Genomic DNA, 24,694 nt, shown 5'->3' with positions numbered 1-24,694 from the left:
TGAGGAAATTCTGCCCTATGCAGGATTTGGCCGGCTGCTTTGAAGTTTTCCAGTCTTGAGGCATCTCCTCGCTCCCTTTTGTTCTTTCATGTTTCTTTCCCTTTCTTATCTCGCTTTTGAGGTGGCGGCTATCTATGAAGCAGTTTTATTAAGCCTAAACTCACCCTCGGTCTAGTGGTTGTACGTTTTTCCAAAAATGTTCATTGAGAAAATGAAATTTAAAAGCTATTGAAATGCAGTATTAAAGAACACTACTTCATGGTTGCACGCGTGACTATTTCGAGCATTTAAATGCATGCCAATTACAAATTTGTACAAAGGTTTATGAGAAGAATTTTTGTTGCGCACAGGAGGCATTAGAGAATTTTATAGGGGCTTCATTGTGGCTTTCATGCCCTTGCTATTTTTGTGCAGGCTGCTCGTAGCTGCTGTATCGTTGCGAGCTGTTAAATACTTTGGCGTACCACTGTATCATCCATTAAAATCATAGTACGGATTGCGAGTTTTCAAAAGCTCTCAAATTGGCGAACTGGTATTTGAATTCATTGCAGAACATGCGTAATTTCTTTTAATGCACCCGAGGGTCACTGAAGTCAAGGTTTAGTGAATGGCCTGTGCACCTATATTTTGCACTTCACGTCGGAGCAAGCGGCATGTCATGAACTCCAGTTCATTACAGGCATATAATTGAGTTCACCTGCCGAAAAAAAAATACCTGTCAAGAAACGTCCAGGGGCTTGTCTACCTCGTGTCAAACATGGAGCGAGGTCTGCACTCGACGTGAAGTCATTATTCACTCTGTTTTTGCTTCACGCATACCGCCCAGGAGCTGCTTGGGGCAAGGGTGAGGATATAAAGGGCACTCGATAGCATGTTCTCAACACACTCGGCCCCTGCAACACCTCGAGCGAACCATGGAGCGCATCTGCTTCGCACTCATCTTTGGCACCATACTGCAGCTGTCGTTAGCCGCAGCTGATGAAGCCACCGACGTTCCGGACAGCTTCCTGGTAACGTACTGGGAAGGACAAGTTGGGGTAGCAATGTAGCAAGTGTTTAAAATTGTGTTCCCCTTTCTCACCAGCATTCGTAAGGTGTGGTAGGAGTGGAATGGGTTCACCAGTGCTTCCTGGCTCTTAAGAAAAGCATGTCATAAGTATCATAAATATTGGCAGGTTTAAAAGCAATCTCCTTGAAAGAACAGAACTACTTGTAGTACAGTCCTACTGACAGGCCACTTCGTTCGCTCTCACTGAAGTCCGATATTTTTCTTCTTGATCAACCTTTGCAAGCATACCAAAGCACGTAATTTCTAAATAGAAAACCAAATAAATAGGAAAAATGTGAGCTGGCAACATGAGCTAGTATATAACGTTGCTTTCTGCGTAAACGCATGTTCTATGGCTCTTTTTGCAATGTAGCGCTAACAAAGGGTGTAAAAACATCCGTGTTATTTTTCTCTGACGTTGTGTGCGTTTCATCTTCGACATAGTAGCGTCATAGCTAAGCACGATGCTGGTAAGCTTATTTAAGACATAAAAAATCTCATAAAAACGATGAAAGCATGAGGTATCCCGATCTCAGCGCTGCAGTAAAAAGAGCTGAAGTGCCAGAGCTAATCAAGAAATTATAATTGCTCAGTGTTTGGAAATTTTTTCTACCCTAAAAGCGGTAGAAAGGATATTAGTCGTGCGCATGAATTATGTATACGCTAAAAGGGGCAAAGTTGGCAATGTATTTAGCATATTGGATAAAATCAATAAAGTAGCCTAAGAGTTCCGCACAGCGTATATATTTTGCGAGATAACTCTGACGATCATGAATGTAGTTACTCCAGCTGGAGATTAGCATTTCTCTCTACAGCGTGTTCCGAAATTAAACGTGCTCCATAGAATGCTGCCCTGAGCAAAACAGGCGATTTGTTCAAGCTCAATTTTCGCACAGAAATGGCATTTGGTCGGCACAGTTCTTTGTGATATATTCGTTTAGGATACATGGTTGAATGGATAAAAAAACTTCAATATTTGCATCAATTGCAGTGACGACGAAACAAAACAAGCCGTTTTTTTCAGCGATTGCACCGGTGCCGCCATATAGGTTGTCGGCCGTGGAGATTAAATAAATAAGGGGTGTTGGAGGGTAATTTGCGAGAGGATTTGATGACACTCTTTGCCGCAATACGTGAAATTTAGTGGTTTTGTCAACTATGTTTTTGATGTCAGTGATAAAGAAGATGAAAATGCCCCATCTAACTTCTCGCAAAATACCCCTCACCCCCTTATTTTGCCCAATATCCACGGCCGATAAACGACATGGCATTACCGTTGTGATCGCTGAGATAACGAATTGTTATGTTTTGTCGTCACCGCAGCGGTGCGAATATTCCACCTTTTTTATCATTTCAGAAAAAATTTCCATCAAACATGTAGCATGAAACCATTCGGCAACAAAATGCGATTTCTGTGCAAAATTTGAGCTCGAACAATTCATTACTTTAGCTGAGAGAAGCATACTCCGGCGCGAGTTTAATTCCGGGGTAGTCCGTACTTATAAACACCGCAGCGTTCAAGAGTCCAGGACGAGAAGAATAGCTTCAGTGCATTTGGAAGATACCGTAAGACAATGGATAACAACCCAAAGCTCACCACTATTTCGAAGAGGAATTTAAATGGCGTGTATCTTGGCAGTAGTCACCTATGGGCCTAACGACTGCAGACCATTGAAACGGGATGGAATTCAATTTATGTTTAATAAATTTAAATAACATTTAAAGGCGGCGACAGTGCAAGTGTTTCATCTTCAAGCGTCTGACGGCTCTTATGGCCGGGGCAGTGGTCCAAGGCCCCATGTAAGAGCTGTATTCCCTCAAACATTGCTGACAATGCTCCAGGGAGAGAACCTCAAAATGGACTTCAAGTTTTCAGAAGTGTTCTTCAAAATAATAAAGCCGACTCCTATGTTTTCAATGATTGCCCCCCTGTGGAAATATTCTCCTGGATGTCAGGTTCATGTTAAAAACTGCAAGTGGCACGAATAGAATCACAACTTGCGTAAGGTTTTCGCAAAGGGCCAATCATTAAACATAGGCTCAATTTTTCTCAGCGCCTAAGCATGTTCCGATATTTATTGTAAGTGCGTCCGCCATTTTTATATGCTACAAAGAACATGTCATCTTTACGTAAGTATTTGTTACAAAGAGCTCGTCTTCACACTTAATTCAACCTAAACGCAAGTAACAAATGCCGTGAGCCTGCAATGAATTCGAGTCGTTTTCCTTTAGTGCGTAGGCTTATATTACACGAGCATTAAGCGTGCGGTAATTCGCAACTGACTTGGAAAAACGTGAACTTAATGCAGAAGAACAAATCTAAACTGTTGCAAATGAAACGTGTGAATCCAAGCCACTAATCACTGCACTGATATGGTATGCGGCATCAAGGAACGTCCACGCAAATCTGCTGCATTGCTTGCTTTGTGAATCTGGCTCTACAAATTTCTTGCGAAATCTCTCACCATTTTTCTAACGTGGAAAACATTGCGAAGACATCACCTTTATTGGGACTACACACCCTCCGGAAAGTTGATGTCCCTCAGAGGTCTATATTCAGCAGTGGTCACAACATCAGTCATGCTCTTTGATCTAAACGCCCGAGTGTTTTTTCACGTTGCCTTTCCCGTGTACTTCTCTTTCACATAGATGTTCAGCAAATTTCCCTTTGCTGTTGCCATCACTGACAGCGACAACGACACCATTTTTGAATGCGTGACTGCTAAGAGGGCGTGGATTGACATGGACGCCAAGAAGTGCGAATATATTTGGCTTCTCAAGGGCCATGGTGACAAACCCAAGTACGTGTCTGTTTTTACGACTGCAATCAATCATTGTGCCAAATATTTTTTGTAGCTTACTTTGGAGCTTGAACGCACCGGCAGCCTTCAGTATGCTAAGCATTAGATGAAATTTCCTCTGAGATGTGGTGCCGTCACCTACAAACATTCAAAAATTATTTGCACAACCTTTTAAGTCTAAAAATAAAATGAAGTCTTTGCGAAATATACGGAAAAATTTCATATCAGGATTTGTTTGTAAACAGCCAAGTTTTAGGTAATTATAAGCTCACCAAAAGCGCGAAGGGAGGCTCACATAACGGCAAGTGACAACGCTGTGCAAGTGTTCATTACGTGAGGAGTACTTTGCATAGTTTGGAGTATTAAGCGAGAGAAAATTGAAAAAAGAATGAGAATTAAATAAGATTTTAAACGAACAATGCCCTCGTCAAACTGAGCAGTGCTCGAGGTCTGCGGGCCCTAGTGGATTTAGTAATCACGAAATCACGCATTCTCTTTCCGAGCTACGAAAAGTGTGGAGCTTTTGTAAAAATCTTAGTGCTTCTGACCGCGCAGCATTAGTGACACAAGCATCATCGGGGAAATGTTAAGCGCTACCCGGCGAACAACAAATATATATACAAATTAGTGTTCGTTTTCAGTTTACATGATAATTATTAAAATAGCTACGTAACTTAGAACGTCGCGACGCAACACTGTTATGCTGTTTATGGATCGGTGTTGCATTTACCAATTACTATGCTTTCCGGATGGGGATGGCCGACAGCCCTGCCTGTGAGAGCTGCGGTTGTGAGGAGACCACCGCTCATCTTCTCTGTGAGTGCCCTGCATTTGCGAGTGCAAGACATACACTGTGTTGTGCCCTGGACCGCCTCGATCCTCGCCCATTAACAGAGCAAAAGATCCTCGGTCCGTGGCCACAGCAGTCGACTGCCCTCAAGGCATGCAAGGCACTCTTTGCCTACTTGAGAGTGACTGGATTGAGTGACAAATTGTGACAGCGTTGTGCGTGTGTTTGTTATGCCTTTTTTCCTTTCTCTCTTCCCCCTTTTAGTCCCCTAATCCCTCTTCCCAGTGCAGGGTAGCCAACCGGAACACCTTTCTGGTTAACATCCCTGCCTTTCCCTCCTCCTCTTTATCTATCTATCTATATGAACCCTGAAGTAAGCGAAGGACACTAAAAACAACAGTGAATATTATTCAACTAACATAACAGAGAATAATGGTGTTACCAATTTCATCACCAAATTTCATGTTACACAGAGCTCTGCCTGGTGCGGGCATGAGAATGGGATAAAAACAAAAAAAGTACAAAATCTTTAAAGCATATATATAGTTGCCTTCGCTTGGGATCAATTTTTTTCTGACGCTTAAGTGTAAATGAAACTGTTGACCATGTGTATAGGTATATTTTTGGTGGAGTCTTGGTTGAATAAATTGTAATTTCTTGCAGGAAGACAATCGCCTTCTATGCCGCCGCAGGATCTACCCCTGACACTTTTCAGTACATGGAGGGCTCAGGTAAGAACTTTAATAGACATCAGATTAATTTAGGTGGCCTTATATTTCAAAGCGTCACCTACAAAATGAACACACGCTAGGCTAGCTTGCAGGGGCTGTGCACAATTAACGAGGGCGCAATATCTAAAGCGTTTGAGGACAGGACTAATTGTAATCGTATATGGTCTCACAAGTACCCATTAGTGGGCCATTCAATAGTCGCTACACTTCATCACTCAGCACTGACCCTTAAATAATCCAGGCATAGTTATTTTCAAGCAACCGCTAATAACGTCCGTTGTCAGCGAATTTTGCCGCGAAGCTTTTAAGAAAGTGGTTTAGATTCGTTGTGTTAGCCGCCGCCTGGTCAGGGCCATTCCATCCATAATGATTATTCCGAAGTAGTTACCTCACAAACATATAAGACAGCACAAGGTTTTCTACGCGAAAGTTAGCTATTGGCAGGGTATTTTTGTAAATGCTTTTTAACAATAACGTTAGAGCTCTTCTTTTACGGGCTCTTCCTGAGGCAAAAACATTGATTTTCTCCTGGTTTTTTTTTTCGGGAATAACCTTCTTGAACACCTGTATATACCTGGCTGGGATTGTTCAAGATGCCACCGGTGTAGGCGGCCCTGCGATATCCAGTTTCACATCAAATTGTATTTCTTCTGTAAAGGTAGCACTGAAATTGGCCCCGAACGTAGATAAAGCAAGTACACAATTGTACTGCCTCACAAGGAGCAAACTGTTTTTCATTCCTACTTTCGGCACAAAAATGGCGCAGCTATGCCATGTAAACAGTCCAATAAAATGCGTATTGCCGCTACATGTCAGAGAGGCTGCCTGAGTGAGGCCTCAGCAAACGTTATAATTTAGCATTGCACATCGCCAGCACTATCGCAAGAGGCACATGCGTGGTTTCGAGTGCAGACCGCGCTGTCTTGATATAAGTTCAACACCTCTTTGCCGCCTGCTAGACTCTAGCGTCTAAAGTTAAGTAACAATAAAATAAAATTGCGCCATGCTTGAAAGGAGCACTTCAAAATTTCTGTTAGCAGAAAGCCTATTTTTCGAATGTCCCATCAATTGATCATCCTAGTAGTCTTCTCAAATGCGGATAAGCACCAGGCTAACTACTATGGTACAATTTACGCACGACTAGAATGACGATTGGAAAGCTGAGGGAAGTATTTAGACCTAAGACGTTATTGAAGAAAACAGTGAGCAGAAAAAGTACTTATTGGCGGCAGTTGTGCAAGAGCACTTAACAATCAGCGGGACCTTTGAAACGCTCTACCTCGGTTGGATGTAAAACCTTTTCTATAACAAGAGCGTTGGCGTGTGTGAGGTTCGGTTTTTTATGTGAAATACACTACAGTGGATTTCATTTTCGAATAAAAGAGTCGCATAATAAAATATCAATCAGCAGTGAAGCATAAGAAAAAACATTACTTCAAGATCCTCAAGTGATAAGGAACTCTGGCCACAAAAGACAGCATTTAATGAGTGTTTCTTCCTTGTCCTCGAATTAAAACGGTAAAAGCCTAAGGTATCCTAAATATAACGAAACGTTAAACCTAAGACAGCGGGAAGTATCAATGTTCATGTGTACCCTAAGCACACCTTTTGAGTGATGTGCGGGTCTTTAAAGCACCGTCGCTCCACCGGTAAAAAACGGTACTTGTGTTGGCGCAGTGGTAAAGTTATTCTTCTCCTCCCAAAATAGCTCGGCACTTCTATATTCTCAGTGGAAAGTAGGAGACCGCAAGCATGAAAGATCAGTGGAATTTTTCTCTTTCTCATAGTTAACCCCCTATCATTGCTTTCAGTTCATCATTCTCTCTCTCTCGTTTCTTTGTCACAAAGCGAACGATTAGCTCCGAAAGTACTTGTGCGTTGCTGGCCTTTGATGAGCAACTGGGCGGGATCCCGCCCTTCATCAGTCTCATGGCAAACAGTGATGTCGTATGTTCTGGCAAATTTGTGAACAGAGCGTCAAACGTGGTGGTAGCGTCTTGCTGGGCACCACATTGAATGGTGGCATCGCGGATGTTCCTTGTACCACAGGGTTGTAAGTGGTGAATATGTAGGACAGGCGCCATAAATGTGTATGGCACTAATGTCCATGATACCGCTGGTTTGTCTTCTTCCGACTGTTGATTGTTATAAGTTAATCTGTGCCGCACAAGTGCATACCTTTCTTCGGTAACATTCATCGACGGCTGAAGTAGACTTGTGGAAACAGTGAGTGCTAACACTACTTTGATGTAGGTGCACACAGAGGAGAGTTTTAAGCCATTACATATTGTCACGAAGTCGTTACTGCAGTCCGGAGAGCAGAAATGTTGCGAAAATTGTCTAAACGAAGCTCTTTATTTGGGCTGACTTTCGCCCCCAATGGACTGAATCACTCGGTGGCGGTGTAGCAATAAGCGTGCTCGGCAGCCGTTGTACAGAATGCCCGCCGCTGTCGGACGTGCTCAATTTAAAGCTGACAGCGAACTTTAGAGATACAGCTTGCAAACCTACTAGAACATTCTGGAACAACTTAGAGTCAGGTCTGCCCGCATGCGATCAATGGAGATAAGCCTAGTCGCGTCTTGCATCGCAAACAAACCGAAAAGCGGCGTGCCGGCAGCTGCCAAGAGTGAACAAACAAGCACTGCAACGATTCGCGGCATTACTCCTCTCTCAAAGGAGCATCGACCCGACGAATTAAAACAAATAAAACGAATAGTGCGAAAATAAATACACAGTATGGAAACACAGCGTCCTTTAGCGCGCATAATAGGGCTTTAGACGGAAGACATGGACAACTTCTGGTCGTACGCGGCGTCGCTGGGATGCAGTCATTGCGTCAGGGATGACTTCATATGATAGTTCACCTAGCTGACGAAGAACCCTGCACGGTCCGAAATAGCGGCGCAAAAGCTTTTCACTCCATCCACGGTGGCGAATGGGCGAATCAACTTTGAAGAAACCCGCATCCTCGGAACCGAAACAAATTACCACAAGAGGCTCCTTCTGGAATCCTGGCATATCCAAACCACCCCGAACAATATCAACCGCATAAAAGGAAATCTGCCCCAGTATATGCCCAGGGACTTCGCTCTTCAACGCAACGAAAAAAAAGTCGCCATTCAGCACCTCCCTGCAGTGCACCAGCGTGACTAACAGCCTAAACCCCCCTCCCCCTCCCCCGCGCCTTTCGTGACGCAGCTGTCGTTCTTTTCACCCTAACCCCCCCCCCCCCCCCCCCCCCCTCCGCTCCATACTTAAAAGACGCTAGCTGCTGCCCTCAGTCACCCCTAATGAAGGAGCCGAGTCGGCTTCGAAACGATGGGTTAAAGTTAAAATTTTGGTTGGAGATGTGCAGTTTATTATAAATATTGTGTCGCGTATGTAACGACGGCGGGTAGCACACATGGTCAGGAGAGATTTGCTGGAGCTGCTCGTTATCTTTATACCAGTGTTCTAATATTATCAGTATTTTGTTCGCTATGGTCTTCTTGCTTCTTCTAAACCTGGAATGACCGTGAAGCAAAATCATGAAATTTCTCAATTCCATCAAGGCAGCCTAAATGGTATCCGTGTGTACTCTCACTGCGAAGGAGGTGCAGTGGATGAAGATGTGAATCTCATAAGGAATGCAAGCTTTTCATTCTGCGCAAAAACATGCAAAATTCGTTAAGCACGCCTTCTATGAATTATTGTACACAACAGGAACCATTTTTAAATTTCACAATTGCAGCTCACCGTCGGAGTGGTGAGCATGTAGGGTGCATCTTTAAACAAATACATTGCACTGGTAACGCACATCCACATTCTCTCTGTGCTTGCAGAGGACGCGAAACCTGAGACTGGAACATTATACTACTCAGACTATGAAAACTGCGGAGTCATCGACATGCCTTATCACGGACGGCGTAAGTATACTTTTCAATCAAGATTTGATGATTGGTGACCGCCAGGCTTCCTTAGTTGCATGACTATTGTGAAATACGGTTCCTAACGTTGGCATCTGGTCTGATGACAATTTCGAGCCTTCGAAAAAGGTATTTTGCTTTACGATAAAAGAACTGTACAACGTTTCATCCTCCAAATGAAAAACAGGAATACCTAGCTAAAAAAAACTTTTTAAATAACCTTAATGTGAATTTATCCGCTCATTTTCTGCCCATGCCTCACCAACAATGAGCGAATGATACAAGCAACTGTTTGCAAACTTGTTTTCTTAGGTGACGTTCAGCGCGACGTCGTTTTTCTTTTCTATCATTTCCTTCACCGTCTGCTCCGTTTTAATTTAAAGCTTGAAACTTCTCGGAAGCAACCTACATTCTACTCAAAGTCTTTTGCCGCCGCGGTGGCTGAGTGGTTACAGCGCTCGGCTGCCAGCCCGAAAGACGCGGTTTCGATCCCGGCCGCGGCGGTAGAATTTCGATGGAGGTGAAATTCTAGAGGGCCGTGTACTGTGCGATGTCAGTGCACGTTAAAGAACCCCAGGTGGTCGAAATTTCCAGAGCCCTTCACTACGGCGTCTCTCATAGCCTGAGTAGCTTTGGGACGTTGAACCCCCATAAACCAACCAATCTTAAATGTTTTGAAAAATTTTTTAAATGTCCTTTGCAGATTTTGATACAAGATGCCTCTCGAAGCGATCACTACAATTCGGTAGAAGAAAAAGTGATGGCGACAGTTACAACGCTTTATTAAGGCTACAATATCTATATTGATACTCTGCTCGGCTGCGTACACTAGAGTTCCTAGATCACCTTTGGTTAACGTTTGAACCTCTACATCATCTTTAATTTCTCTTTACATTCACGCGATTCTTGAGCAGTGTGTTAGTGTGGCGTAGGTATGCGGAAGTACCTGCGCAAAGACCAGAATGGCGTATAGAGATTGTACGTGCTCTCACTGACGTGGTGACATGCAGCATCTGTTTGTGCACATTAGCAAAACGATATACTGTATAAATGTATTCTGGTATGTTAGAGTTACCACCGCAGTCTGTCCTTTCATCTCTCTTTTTTTATCCACTTCGCCCTCTGTCGAAGCCGAGCAGTTTGACTGCCTATGCATGTTTTGCTCGTAAACGTTGGCGTGAGTCAATTTCAACCAACCTCACGAAATTTAACCGAGGAGAGATGCCAAGGGGATTGGATATACAATTTCTTTTTTGTAGATGTTCTTTTGCTACCAAGAAACGTCAACTTAGCCACACACTGCTCAACCGTTGATTTTTCTAAACAACGAAGGCAGTAAGAAATTGCCCTCGGTGTCTCTTTAATGCGTTCTGCATGCGTGCACAGCTTGTATCAGTTTTCCATTGATTAACAGATTGTTCTTCGATTTTTTTAACCCATTCACGTATATACAGTATTATCTGGTTTGAAGCGGTAACATCATGTGCCCTGAAGGGTGGCTATAACACTTTAAAGACTGAATAAAGCACTCTTAAAATCACACTTATATCTGCAAAATGTGGAGAAAGATATGTTACGTTTTCTACTAATACAAATAAGCAAAAAATAGCAATTTCTTTTCCTTCTTCCTCAGAGTGCGCGCTCTGGGCGTCGGAAGCTAGCAAGGACTCACTGCCCCAAAAGTGCCTCGAGGAGTTCTCTAAATACTGTGGGGTTGGAACTCCGAAGTACAGCAAGGACATCTGTTCGGAAGACGAAATTATGTACTGGTGAAGTAAGTCCTTTTAGCACTTAGCGTCATATATTATTCTCATCTTCTTCCAATAGTAACTTGTCGAAATGAGCAACCGTTGTAGAGTAAGACGCTTTCTAGTATTTTGCCATCCATAGAAGGTTGCCATATTTTCACTGCCGGCTAGTGATCGGTAAAAGACTGCATAGCTTAAAAGGTATTTCATGGCAAATCACCTCAGCGGATTCCTGATGAAATTAATGACCCAGAAAAATGCGTTACACTAAGAGTCCGCATTTCCTTGATACGTTTTTCTACCCATTGCACATGAACAGTCCTACAGAAGACGTTTCCTTGTCACAGTGGTCGTGGGTTTTTGCAATTTGGTATCCATATAGAGATCTTCCCTTCTGCAGGTCTTTCACCCCCCTTCCAGTAAAGTATTATATTCATGCCCTATCAACCCTCATCCCTCGAAGCTTGGGTATGAAACTACGTTGATGTGCAGGCTAAAATATGTTGGGAATTAATAGTGAATTTTACCTGCGTCCGAGCTAACCAATTTATTTCTTTCATTCCTTTCAGAAGAGACAAGAAAAAGCTGGTCCATTGTTGCAAAAAGCGACTATCATGTAGAAAGTGCTTAGCTGCATGGAGTCAGTGGTGCTGATTATTGTAACTTTAAAAAATAAACATCTGTGCAAACAAATACGTGTTCGTGCTCTTTCTTTCCCTGCGCTGGATATCTTAGCTGGAGCTCCTACCTTCAGTCGCCACTTCTCTTTCTGTTCGAAAACGAGGGAAGCCGTATGGCATGCTTAAATAAAAAATACAGTAAATTCTGAAATGAATAAGTTAAAACATTCCGCGAGTACCGTCACTCATTGAAAATCACAGTTTCCGAAACACTTTAGTTAAGTCTACGCACAAGCATATTTTATAAGAAGAAAACTCGTTCGTGCTCGTTAGAACATCCTGTTCTCTCCACGAATGTGCGTACATCGAAGAGAGACCGACCTGCCCTCTCAAGTTCTTTCTTTTTTGAAAAAGAGTGGGCTGACCTAGGTAATAAATGTTTCGATAGGATTCATGTTCATCTTGTTTCCTATGTTAGGTTTAAGAGCCATTTATTCATATTTAAAATTGTTTTTACAATTTTAAAAATGAAAACTTACCTTTTAGCTTGAAACAATTAGTTAAACACCAACTTGAATTTCAGTTCTCATCAATGTGAAATTCTCGATGTTAAATTTTACATTTGATATTTAAATTTTTGAAGTGTTAATTTTTATCTATATCTAGGTTAGATTGGGATTAACTTTACTGAATCAAGAGCAGCTTCGAGCAAAGATTACCAAGGCAAAAGATATTTACGTTCCATCAGATGGAGTCAATGACCGATATGCAAGAAAATCACCCATCTGAACTCCAGCAGCAGATCATGGGATATCACTGTATTCGTATATTGCAGTATAAAGGCTGCCTGAACCCAGTGCCCAGCGCCACACACAATTACGGGGCCAGTGCAGGAACAGTCAGATGCTTAGTAGTGGGTGGCACTAGATGCATGGGCAGCTATACAGTGGGGGAAAAAAAATATTGAGATTTATAAAATAGCTGGTGCCGTCTTTAAGTCCACGAGATGAAGAAAACGAGGGTTCAGACCAAGCACAACCAGATCACTAGGTAAACCGGTCATTTGCGATATCAGGTCAAGTTTTAAAATTTTCCGCGTTATTTTGCTTCACAAGCGTCACTGCACTTTTGTGCTTGCGAGTTATTTTTACGGGGGCCAGAGCTGTACAACTGCTGCTGAAGTTGTACCGAAGCAGCTTGCATCATCTCGGAGGGGGACACTGACAATCCAAACTTTGATTGGCACTGCAGGAGCGTAGACATACCTCATACCTTGGGATATCAATTTTTATAGAGCCAATAATCTTGTAACGCTTTCATAGTATACGAAAGCCTTGCTACACATGGACCTGTAACTAATCGGAAGGGGGAAACCGATCTTCGAGCCTGGAGTGAGGCAAGGTCCGTGAACATAATCGTCAGAGCCTTGTCTTACTCCAGGCTAGGAGACAGGTATCTCCTCCCAATTACAACTATTCCTGGAAACTGTCCGTCGGACGCATGTCCTTCCTTCAATGAAAGCAAGCATTTTTCCTATGAAGAAACCTGTTTTGACAAAGCCACCATCTCTATTTATACAGTGAGATAGAGAAAGAGAGAGGGGGAGTTTGCTTCACACAAAATATTTCGTTATTAGTTGTGGTTTGCGCGAAAATGTGACTGGGGTAGGAATGGTGGCAGAAATTCACAGGGCGTGTTCCAATGCTTTCTGAGAAACCTGTGGCTCATCGAGAGTGGTTGGCAAATTGCAGTGTTCGAGAATAGTGGCAGACCAAGCAATTTCTCGTGAGTGTTAATCCCGCTTACCTCTCCGAGCGCAAGTGTATCTAACTATTGAAAGCCCCGCATAAAAAAAAAGGCTAGTTTGTTGCAGCAATAAGCAGACGTTTGAGTGCACTGATTTTTAAATAGATGTCCACCATTAACCTTCTTCCCTACAACCGCGTTTCTTAGGTGGTGTCCGTCAATAAAAGCTGCTGAGTCGGCAGTTCTCATTAGTAGGTTATTCGTAATTTTATGTGTATAATCAAGCTGAGGCTGAGACGAGTTGCCTCTATGGCTTTTCTGCGAAGAAGGGTTTACTTCCGCCGTGGCTTAATACTTTTGCGTAGAGGGGCTGAAAAGACTAGCATGTTTTTGATCGTTTAGCGTTTAAAACACCAAATTCCACCGGCGCCTCTGGTTCGTTGTTTGTGAACTACAGCGACAGCAGGGCACGGAGAAGCAATACCCAAGCGAAGCTGTCATTCACATAGCGCAAGAGTGCGGCCATGTCATCGCGAGCCACTCATACGACCGTGGAAGGCGTCCAGTAGAAGCGACTGACTTGAGAAGTCTGCGAAGAAGAAAGGGCGTGCACGCGCTAACCGACGACTCGACACATGGGAATGCGCTGCTGTTCCAGGCTGTGGCTTAGTCCATTTCATTCAGTTCGCTACTGTATTGGGCGCGACTATCCCTAGATTGTAGATTGCAGTTTTTGCCCCCACTCCCTTCCAAGAAAAGCTTTTTTTGTCACTCTAAGATATTAAAATAAATAATTTTCTGATAATTATGACTGTGAATGAGTGTCCCATCTGTCGTTTGGTAGTGTGTAACAAGAACTTCAACTACATTACTGGCCCGAAACAAATCGTTATTTTTTTTTCTTAAAACATTGCAGATTCTTGGAGCCAGAGAATGTTGCGTGTCTATCAGAAATGACGCCGCTTTGACGTTAGGGTGAAAAGTGCCTTTCATATGAATATGGACGGAAAAGTTATATGAATACGGTTCAGTGAAGATGCCTACCGCAGGGTTTACCACTTCGGGAGTAAAATGCTGCGCGTCGACCCTCGGGTCGTCTTTGTCCTCCTGGTGCTGTCGCTGGCAGTTGCGCAGTGAGCTACCGATGTTCCAAATAACCTCATAATGAGTGTGCACGCCCCTATTGATTTAAAACTTTGTCTGTTCCTCTTGTTCCTGCTATTTTTCTGAATGTGAAGTCGTCGTACATGCACTACACAGTGTAATCACTATTTTCCGACTACTACTCCATTGAGGGTGCTGCTCGTCGTTGATTTTATTTGTTCATCCAGTGCAGCAAATTGAAAGAAAACGCAGAACTGAACAGGCAAGATGGATATACAGTGTTTTAAAATGAATTATGCCCCGGCAGTTACGCAAAGCAGTGCCCATGGGGTTCATGTGCAAAGTGGACCAAAGCGTTACTGCCCTCGAAGTAAAACAGAGCACCGTCAAAGAACACTAGCTAGCAAGATGGCATCCCTATATCCGATGGAACACGCGTGTGCACACGCCAGTCTCGTCACGCTTCTATGCATTTCATTCACCTGCTTTGCCTAACCGCGCCGCAATAAACTTTTTTTTTCCGCGAATCCACCTCCCGCAAGCTTTTGTCCATGACTGTACATGCGAACCTATTCCTAGAGCCCGCCACAGTTCACTGTTCTCTACGCTCGAGGGCACCATTTTCTTTTTGTTTGCTTCACCTGTACTCAATTAGACAAGGGATACATTGGCGTTTTCGAACAGAGCTCACAATTTTAGCTGAAATTCCGCTGTAAGCTCCGCCCGGCGCGGTAGCGATTCACGAGTACAATATAATGCTTTGTATGATTTTTTTTTCACCAGCGATCAGGGTTATGGGGTGTTTGGTGCACTATGATCCGTTCCCAACCCAAGCAGCACAAGTAATTGGCCCAACATTGGAACTGCATTGGCAAAGCTGGCCCTACAAAGGACCAGGATGGGACCATCCTGTTGCATTATTGGGCCGATGGCCTGTGCTCCTTGGGGAGAGAAGGAAACTTGGACTACTTACGGGCGTCACTGGCCCCTCAAATATTTATTTGATATTAAGACCTGATTTTTTACGTGTTGAGGCAGAAGTTGATGAGAGGAGAAGCAGGAAATGAAGAAACAAAAGGTGCAGCAATTGTCTGTCAATGAGGATGGTCAAAACGGGTCGCCAGTTAGGCCATCAACGGGGCGGGGGGACAAGGTAACAGAAATTCACCTACATCGTTTGTCCAAAAAATAAGGAGCCCATGGAAAACAGGAAAACTGCAGATTGTGAGGTATCCGTGGTAGTTATATGTGGGCGGGAGGTTAGGACAAGTGTAGCTTTCACGTTCAGGAGACTTGGAACACTGGCGAAGCATAACCAGGTAAACAGCGTGAACGAGAAGCAATTCCGTTGTACTCTACACTATTCCTTTTGGAAACGCTGTATATAGAAGGTCGGATCGCGTGCTGGGACTTGTAGGTCCCATCGCTTAGGTAGTATGCTTAGCTGTTATCATGCCGTTTGTGAAGGGGCATTCCATGGGAGCAACTTCTCTCAAAGTTTGTACTTGCAGAGCATGACTAGTCCTATAATCTCTTTCTTGTGAGCGTACAGCACCTGAATCGAAGTGGTTTGTGCGTTTCCCCACATTCACTCCAGTACGCTGCCATACTTTCTCGCATAATGGGCCACGTCGTTTTCAAAAAAAGATCTTAAACTTGGAAGGATTCGTTCAATAAAAGGCGTAAAATGTTTAGAAAATATTAAACTATATACACGGCACAGCTAGTAGGCCATGGCATAAATATTTATTATGTACGACTCACCGTCAAAATAAAATAAAGCACTCTCCATTAGAGTTTCCGCGCTCGATCGGCGAAGAGTATACCAGTATATTAAGGGGTGACACAACAAACCAAATGACCCTGTTTCATAAAAATTGTGATTTATTAGTTTATTTTTGGTTAATCCTCTGCTCTTCGCCGCTCTCTTAATGAAACATTGTAGCCAAAAATGAAGTACATTCAGATAATTAGTTCTTTTTTAATGAATGGTCGTCGAAACTTCAATGCGATCCACGAGTCTGATGGTCCCAGATTCCGCATATTTTCGACGACAGATCATATTCATTTCTAGATCACCGTGAATAATACAATTACGAGCTTCTGACGGCTCCAATGCATTTGAGAAGGGTTTTTAGCGATTTAGCAATTCATTTAACTAACATATAAGTTTGATTTGCTCAGCTTTCACTTTCTCACAGTCCTTCTGAGTTTTGTAAACGTTGACTACCGAATGATTTCGTTTAAAAGATTGTCCTCCTTGTGAAGTGACAGGGAGGAGTCAGGTTACTGCCGGACAACCTCTAGAACTTTCCCCTCACTGAATTTTACAGTCTTTCTCTCTAATCCACTCCATCAAATTCAGTGCTGCGCCGCAATCTGTCAACTCGCCGCATGCGCTGGAATAAGGCGATATCGACCTAACCATCCTTGAAGTCGTGTCCTCTAGATTGCATCGCAATTTGCGCCGCACCGAAACACCTGTTTCTTCGCCACTATGTGCAAGAAATGCGCATTTAAACTAGCGACCACGTACTGGCTGACCCTGAGCTTGTCGCCATATTATTACTGGAAATTCAGCGGCGAGATTTTTTTGCTCCCTTTTCCTGGCAGTCATAACGTACAGCATTCGTCAATTGTTTGGAGCTCAAGGGGTTCGCTTGAAGCCATGTAGTGGGCCTCTTGCAGTATCCATAGAAGTCAGGACTTGTGAATGGGTGAGAATGGGAGTTTCTGCCACCTTCCCGAGGTCCGAATGATCGCGCTGCTTAATGAGTGGCATGATAAGGCCCACAAGAAAAACTCTTCAGCTCTAAACATTCGATAAAGGATGTACTCTGTGTTGTCACACGCCCCGCAAATGCAGCATCGTCAGTTGTCAGTTAAGCGCACTGTGTGTGTGTGTGTGTGTGTGTGTGTGTGTGTGTGTGTGTGTGTGTGTGTGTGTGTGTGTGTGTGTGTGTGTGTGTGTGTGTGTGTGTGTGTGTGTGTGTGTGTGTGTGTGTGTGTGTGTGCGCGCGCGTGTGTGTGTGTGTGTGTGTGTGTGTGTGTGTGTGTGTGTGTGTGTGTGTGTGTGTGTGTGTGTGTGTGTGTGTGTGTGTGCGCGCGCGCGCGTGTGTGTGTGTGTGTGTGTGTGTGTGTGTGTGTGTGTGTGTGTGTGTGTGTGTGTGTGTGTGTGTGTGTGTGTGTGTGTGTGTGTGTGTGTGTGTGTGTGTGTGTGTGTGTGTGTGTGTGTGTGTGTGTGTGTGTGTGTGTGTGTGTGTGTGTGTGTGTGTGTGTGTGTGTGTGTGTGTGTGTGTGTGTGTGTGTGTGTGTGTGTGTGTGTGTGTGTGTGTGTGTGTGTGTGTGTGTGTTATAAAAGAGAGGGTTTATTGACTTGAAAGGCAGAGAGGTTGGCCTAAAAGATATCTGGCCTGCTACTCTGCACTGGGGAACGGGAAGAGGAGAAAAAAAAGAGGGTCACGATGGGGGGTGGGTGACGATGATGGGAGGAGGCAGATGAAAAAAAAAGCATAAAAAATTCACAGTTTCTAACATCACAAACGCGAGGCAAGGTCCGTGTCGCTTAAAAAGCGTGAGAGCACTCGCGTTGCCTGTACAGTTTTCAAACTATCGGGCCAAGCTCCGAGGATCAAATCCTCCGAGAGGGGCCTTGTGTCCATAGACCTAAAAACAGATGCAAGCATAAGTCTTTCACGTGTATATGCTGGACCCACCACTAAAACATGTTCTATAGTTTCTTGCGCGCTACATGTGGTACAGTCCGGGGAGTCCGCTTGTCCTATTAAGTGAGAGTGTTTGCGCATGTAGGCGACGTTTAAGCCTACCAAATGTCGTACACATAATTGCGGGAACTCCAAGAATACTATGCGCTGAACAAGTTTTAGAAGTTGACGAATTTTAGCACGTCGTAGAAATCTAAAGTATGAGCAGGAACTATTACAGGACTAGCTTCCACATGGCAAATGTACTTGTGGCATGCGGTAATTCGGCGTCACTGTTTCATGCGAAAGCACCTTTTTAATGTCTCTGAAAGATAGGAATTCCCGCTCACTGAGAAAATTTTATGCGTGAATATATGTGCGGGCTTTATTAACTGCAAGTTTCAGAGATGCTTTGATGCTGGAGTCTGGAGATGCTTGCCATGTGTATGGCCATGCTAACACTTTGAGCATCCTGAGCCAACGTAAAAATCTTACAGGCAATAAGATAGCAAAAAAGTACACTGAAGTGGAATGGCCGTAAGAATTTGGGTCGTCATACTATTTTTTTTCAGTTTACTATTATACAGAAATAGCTGATTCAGTGCAAGTTTTTAAGAGTGACGTAGAACCCTCTTCTTGATTTGTGGATGGCATTACTGCTATGCGCCTAACAACGAGGGCCGGACAAAATAAACGGTCCCGCTTAAAAGCTTAAGCAGATGAGAAGAACGTTCAAAACTGGCGTCTTATCATCGACGAACCTAATTTCAGACGCTGCATTCCTATTATGTAATCAAGTTAACAACGTTTCTACATATTTTCGACAATTGTTCGAAAAATGAAAGAGATTGGCTATGATATAGGCAATTCTGTCCCCCTTGCAAAGCCGAGTTATTATATTTCCATTGGACTTTATTCGAGTTAGATACACAGTTGGAGAAATCTTACTGACTTTGTCACTAGCTTGTAGAAAACCATCAGTGCAGTATGACGGTTCATTATTTGAAACCTCCAATTCTATTACCAGCTTTTGCTGAACCGTCACAGGGAGTTCTATGAGTGAGGGGGGCATTGCCCTCTGTGCAGATATTACCTGTTTGTTCTGAGAGCTATGTGCCCCTCAGACCCCTATTCGTTGGGCTCAAGTGCGCAGGTTGACTGTCAGGCATCCTGACACTTTCACATTCATGTTTAATTCGAGATCCTCTACCCATCAAAAAGAATGAATCAAAAAGGTAGACGGTTAAAAGCAAGTAGTCCGAAGGTCCCATCCCTCAGCCCGTTCCACAAATAGAGAAAAAGTTCACTCATGTAGAGCAAAGTCAACTTCAAAGCGGCTGAAAAAATCGAAAACTTTTAATAAGCTATCTTTATAGAGAGGTTAGGAGCCAATATAAAATAGTTAAATAATAACTGGTAGAGGTAAACAGTCTTTTAAAAATATGAGTCCAAAGCAACCTGCGGGGCCACCAAAATTGTTGTTTCTTAAGTTGTTGAAACTTAGCCTTGTATAGGAGCCGAGGTTGAAAGACAGCACTAACAAGTCGGCGAGCTGTAGTTGAGCAGGCACCTCTAGAGCGATTGGCTGTTCTGCGGATGAGGCCAAGTGGGTTCACAGCAATCTTGCGCATAGCGGACAACCAAGCTGTGCCTGAAGCTTGAATATGCAGGCCCAAATCATTGGTATGTTCCACTTCAGGAAATGGCGTGTTGTCAATAGGCAGTATGAACAGAGTGTCTTTGAAAATACGGCGGCCAGCTTTATTGCCTACATGCACATAGTAAGAGTTAGAGAGGGTAAGGGAGAGGCAAGTGTTTGCAAACAATTTTTGAACAAAATTGAGGCCACTTTGCAGAGAATCTTGCTGCACCTTAGCTGAGCAGTTTGTGGACCAGAGAGTGATGTCTCCATGTGCTAGAACTTGAACATTAAGAAGGGTGGAGAGATTATTTGTAAGATGAATGAATGCGATGTTAAAAATGGTTGGGTCTAAATCTGGGCTTTGCTTCTTCACCAATTTTCTTTTCTTTTAACCCACTTCCAATTCGTACAAAAAAAATAAACTGACCTGAGGATGATTGCACTCGGCCGCTTGGCGCCGCAGATCTGCTTGATAAAAGGGCGGTGCCAAAGACATAACCGGGGGGCGCAGATGATGCCACAGAGGTTTTCAGGAAACGCTGAAGGCTAACACGCACAGGGTACTCCTACTTGTCACAGGCGTCAATGACGAAAGCCCATCACTGACGCATGGGGAAGTTTGTTGACGCAAAAAGAGTTAGAAGAAGCGAAAAGCCGCGGATTGGGTAGGAGCTTCAGAATAGATGTCGACCGACACTTGTCTTCGAAGATAACGGAGGCCGACTGCTTTTGGAGAAAGTACCCTAGCAAGCGTCTTTCTTGTCGTTGTTATTCCCGCAGTCACTCCTCACTGGTCAACTGCCCAAGGATTGGAAACATGGGAAGGTCGTTCCAGTCTACAAATTAAGTGGCAAAAATTCGCCCTTAAATTACCGCCTCATTTCCCTACAGCCAGTGTGCCCGGCACAATCATGGAGCATGTCATCTAAACCCATATCATGGCCTTCCTTGACTCTAACAACTTTTTTCACCCGGCACAGCATGGATTTCGCAGGGGCTACTCCTGCGAGACCCAACTGGCAACTTTCTTACATAATCTGCACATAAACCTTGATTCCAACCAACAGACCAACGTCATATTTTTGGATTTCGCTAAAGCCTTTGATAAAGTACCCCATAAACGCTTAGTGACAAAACTTTCCAGATTAAATTTGCACCCCTACATAATGAAATGACTTGAAGTCTTCCTATCTAAATGCTCCCAATTTGTTTCTGTTCACAATAAGGACTCTGTCTTCAGGTAACGTCAGGTGTTCCTCAAGAATCTGTACTTGGCCCGCTACTTTTTCTAATATACGTTAATGATTTGCCATCACAAGTCACCTCTAATATGCGCATGTTTGCTGACGACTGTGTAATTTATCGTGCAGTTACTAAACCCGCTAACCAAGCCTCTCTTCAAAGTGATCTTAATGCGGTCCAGAACTGGTGTAACCAAAGGCACTCAACCCTCGTAAGTGCAAGCTTTTATCTGTCCAGCGCCATCATAATCCTCTTATTCGTTCCAGCGTAATCTTTGATGTGTTCATAGAACCAGTTTAGTCCTACAAGTATTTAAGCGTAACACTTTCTAGTGATCTTTCCTGGAGTTTGCATGTCACTAACACAATATCATCAGCTAACAGGACGTTAGGATTCTTAAAACGACATCTTCATCACGCTCCCCAACATGTGAAGTTACTAGCATATAAATGATTCGTGAGGTCAAAGTTGAAATTCACATCACTAGTTTAGAATCACCATCAAGCTTATCTCATTAATCCTCTTGAGTCCGTTCAAAATCGCGCTGCCAGGTTTATTCACGCATCCTATGCTTACGACATTACCGTTTCCGCCTTGATAACGGCATCCGGTTTACCGCCCTTATCACTCCGTCGTCGCACTTCCAGCTTATCTTTATTTCATAAAATCTTCAATAGCCCTATGCCCAGCGCTCCTTATATTCTCCCTCCCCCAGCACAAATTTCACTCCGTAGCAGCCATCATTTTCATGTGGCCCGTCCCTTCTCGCGCACTGTCACCTTTAATAATAATAATAATTGGTTTTGGGTGAAAGGAAATGGCACAGTATCTGTCTCATATATCGTTGGACACACCTGAACCGCGCCGTAAGGGAAGGGAGAAAGGAGGGAGTGAAAGATGAAAGGAAGAAGGAGGTGCCGTAGTGGAGGGCTCCGGAATAATTTCGACCACCTGGGAATCTTTAACCTGCACTGACATCGCACAGCACACGGGCGCCTTAGCGTTTTTCCTCCAATTCCTTTTTTCCCTGCACAGCTGCAGACTGGAACGGCCTTCCAGGCGACATTGCCACTATCACCTGTTCATCCAAGTTTACTGAAAATGTAAAAATTATGTACAATTGTAAGAATGCCTTATTTTTTAATAGTTCCCGCCCCTTATGTAATACTTCAGTCATGGGGCCTTTAAGGAAAAAAATTAAATGAAATGAAATGAACAGTGCGCATCAGGCCAATGGGCTAAGCCTATGAATTCCAAGTTGGTGGAAGCTTCCACTGTTAACACGTCCGACCAAGACAACTTAACAGGTTTCGCACGCGAGCGGCGAGAGCTATGACCACGATCGAGCAGCGAAAGTAGGAATTGCATCGCCAGGAACAGCACAGGGTGCAACCCTCTTCGATTTCTGCAGTAGCGGATCTCGCAGTTACTACGCACCCAACCATATTCTCTATTGCAGAATTAAATTTTAATTTTTTCGTGCTCGAAAAGATGCTAAATAATTCTAAACAGCTATGAGGAACAACGTTACTACTAAAGTTATTTAATGTCTACATGTGCACGAAGTCTTAAAGCTTATTACACAGATGAATTTTATTCCGCTTTTATCTCGGAAACTTATATAAATTCAATACAAAATTTGAATGCAAGAGAATATTGTTCATGACACATTACCTGTATATTGTCACGGAGTTCTCACGGAGAGACGCTTCAACAGCTGGAGTCGGCAAGAGGAGACGGTAATGGCGGCCGATCCGCGATAGCACGATCGCAACCTCATCGTCTTCGCGGACAGCTTGCGCCACCTGGCAACACTAGGTGGCATTATTCCCCCCTCCGAAAAAGAAGGGCATCGCAGTGGTGCCGCCAGCAGCGTAGGCGCGCTAAGGTTCAGAAGGGAAACAGAGAAGAACGCGAGGAAAACGGAGCACACACAGAGTCACAACGGAGGGACGCTAAGCCGTTATCGGGCATAGTACGGCTTAAGCCGCACAACGTGCACAATGTCAGAGCTGTTGGGCTGTCGACGTCTCGGTTGCGCGGCACCGTCGGGAACCACTTCATAGGTAACATCACTGATACGCCATAGCACTTTATAGGGGCCAAAGTACCGGCAGAGTAGTTTCTCGGACAAGCCCTGGCGGCGGACAGGTGTCCACACCCAAACTTGTTCACCGGGATTGTAGTCGACCTGTCGGTGTCGAAGGTTGTAACGGCGCGCATCAGTGCCCTGCTGCTGGCCGATGTGTACGCGGGCAAGCTGACGGGCTTCTTCAGCGCGTTGGGCAATTTCATGAACATCGGGTGCGAGTTGGTCGTCATCGAGGCATGGTAGCATCGCGTCAAGCATGCTCTGGACTTCACGTCCATATACAAGACGAAAGGGAGTAAAGCGTGTAGTCTCCTGGAGGGCCGTGTTGTACGCAAATGTGACGTACGGTAGCACCTCATCCCAAGTTTTGTGCTGAACGTCTACGTACATTGACAGCATGTCCGCAATGGTCTTGTTTAAGCGTTCGGTTAGCCCATTGCTCTGCGGATGATAAGCTGTGGTCTTGCGATGGCTAGTGCAGCTCAACGTAAATATATGGTCGATTAGCTGCGCTGTAAACGCTGTGCCTCTGTCGGTAATAACGCACGAAGGGGCTCCGTGCCGCAAGACGATGTTTTGCATGAAAAAGTCGGCGACCTCTGAAGCTGTGGCACAGGGTATCGCCTTGGTCTCGGCGTAGCGAGTCAAATAGTCAGTAGCGACTATGATCCACTTGTTTCCTGAGAGTGACAACGGAAAAGGACCGAGAAGGTCCATTCCTATTTGATCGAACGGAGAGCGGGGTGTAGTAACGGGCTTGAGAAAACCCGCCGGCTTAAGCGGTGGCATCTTCCGGCGCTGGCATTCACGGCAGCTTTTTACGTACCTTTGGACATCGTCCGAGAGTCCGGGCCAGTAGTACATGTTGCGTATCCTGGCGAGCGTCCGGGAAAAACCCAGATGGCCTGAAGTGGGCTCGTCGTGGCATGCCAATAAAATGTCGGCGCGAAGATCGGCCGGAAGTACCAGAAGGTAAGCTCTTTCTTGGCCTCTCGAGTTCTTCTTGTATAAGATACCTTCGCGCAAACAGAAAGAGCCGAGACGTCGAGCGAAGTGTCGTGGTAGAGGCATGGCGTGACCTTCAAGGTTGTCAATCAGCGGTCGGAGGTCCGTGTCAGCCCGCTGCCGGGCTATTATGTCCGATGCATTAAGTATACCGAGGAAACCGCTGTCGTCGTCGATTTCGGGACCGGAAGAGTCGAGTGGTGCACGCGACAGCGTGTCGGCGTCTTCGTGTTTACGGCCCGACTTATATACGATGGTAATGTCGAATTCTTGGAGCCGTAAACTCCAGCGGGCCAATCGTCCAGACGGGTCTCGCAAATTAGCCAGCCAGCATAGGCAGTGGTGGTCGGTTACGACTTTGAATGCGCGGCCGTAAAGGTAAGGGCGAAATTTCATGGTGGCCCACACGACAGCAAGGCATTCCTTCTCTGACGTAGAGTAATTGCCTTCGGCGCGGGAGAGAGTACGGCTAGCATAGGCTATAACTCTCTCAATGCCCTCTTGGTGTTGGAC

General features: G+C 44.4%; 1 protein-coding gene across 1 annotated transcript; it reads left to right on the top strand.

Moving 5' to 3' along the window:
* Window positions 1-888: 888 nt before the first annotated feature.
* On the top strand, window positions 889-11,716 carry LOC144097274 (uncharacterized). The gene is made up of 6 exons (XM_077630017.1): window positions 889-1,010; window positions 3,698-3,849; window positions 5,303-5,370; window positions 9,195-9,278; window positions 10,912-11,052; window positions 11,596-11,716. The coding sequence occupies exons 1-5, from the start codon at window positions 915-917 to the stop codon at window positions 11,049-11,051; spliced, it is 540 nt and encodes a 179-aa protein (XP_077486143.1). The 5' UTR covers window positions 889-914; the 3' UTR covers window position 11,052; window positions 11,596-11,716.
* Window positions 11,717-24,694: the final 12,978 nt, after the last annotated feature.

Source organism: Amblyomma americanum, chromosome 7 (assembly GCF_052857255.1).
Source record: "Amblyomma americanum isolate KBUSLIRL-KWMA chromosome 7, ASM5285725v1, whole genome shotgun sequence".
Taxonomy (NCBI): domain Eukaryota; kingdom Metazoa; phylum Arthropoda; class Arachnida; order Ixodida; family Ixodidae; genus Amblyomma; species Amblyomma americanum.
The sequence above is the reverse complement of the archived record's forward strand: the minus strand, read 5'-3'. Positions and strand labels throughout refer to the sequence as shown.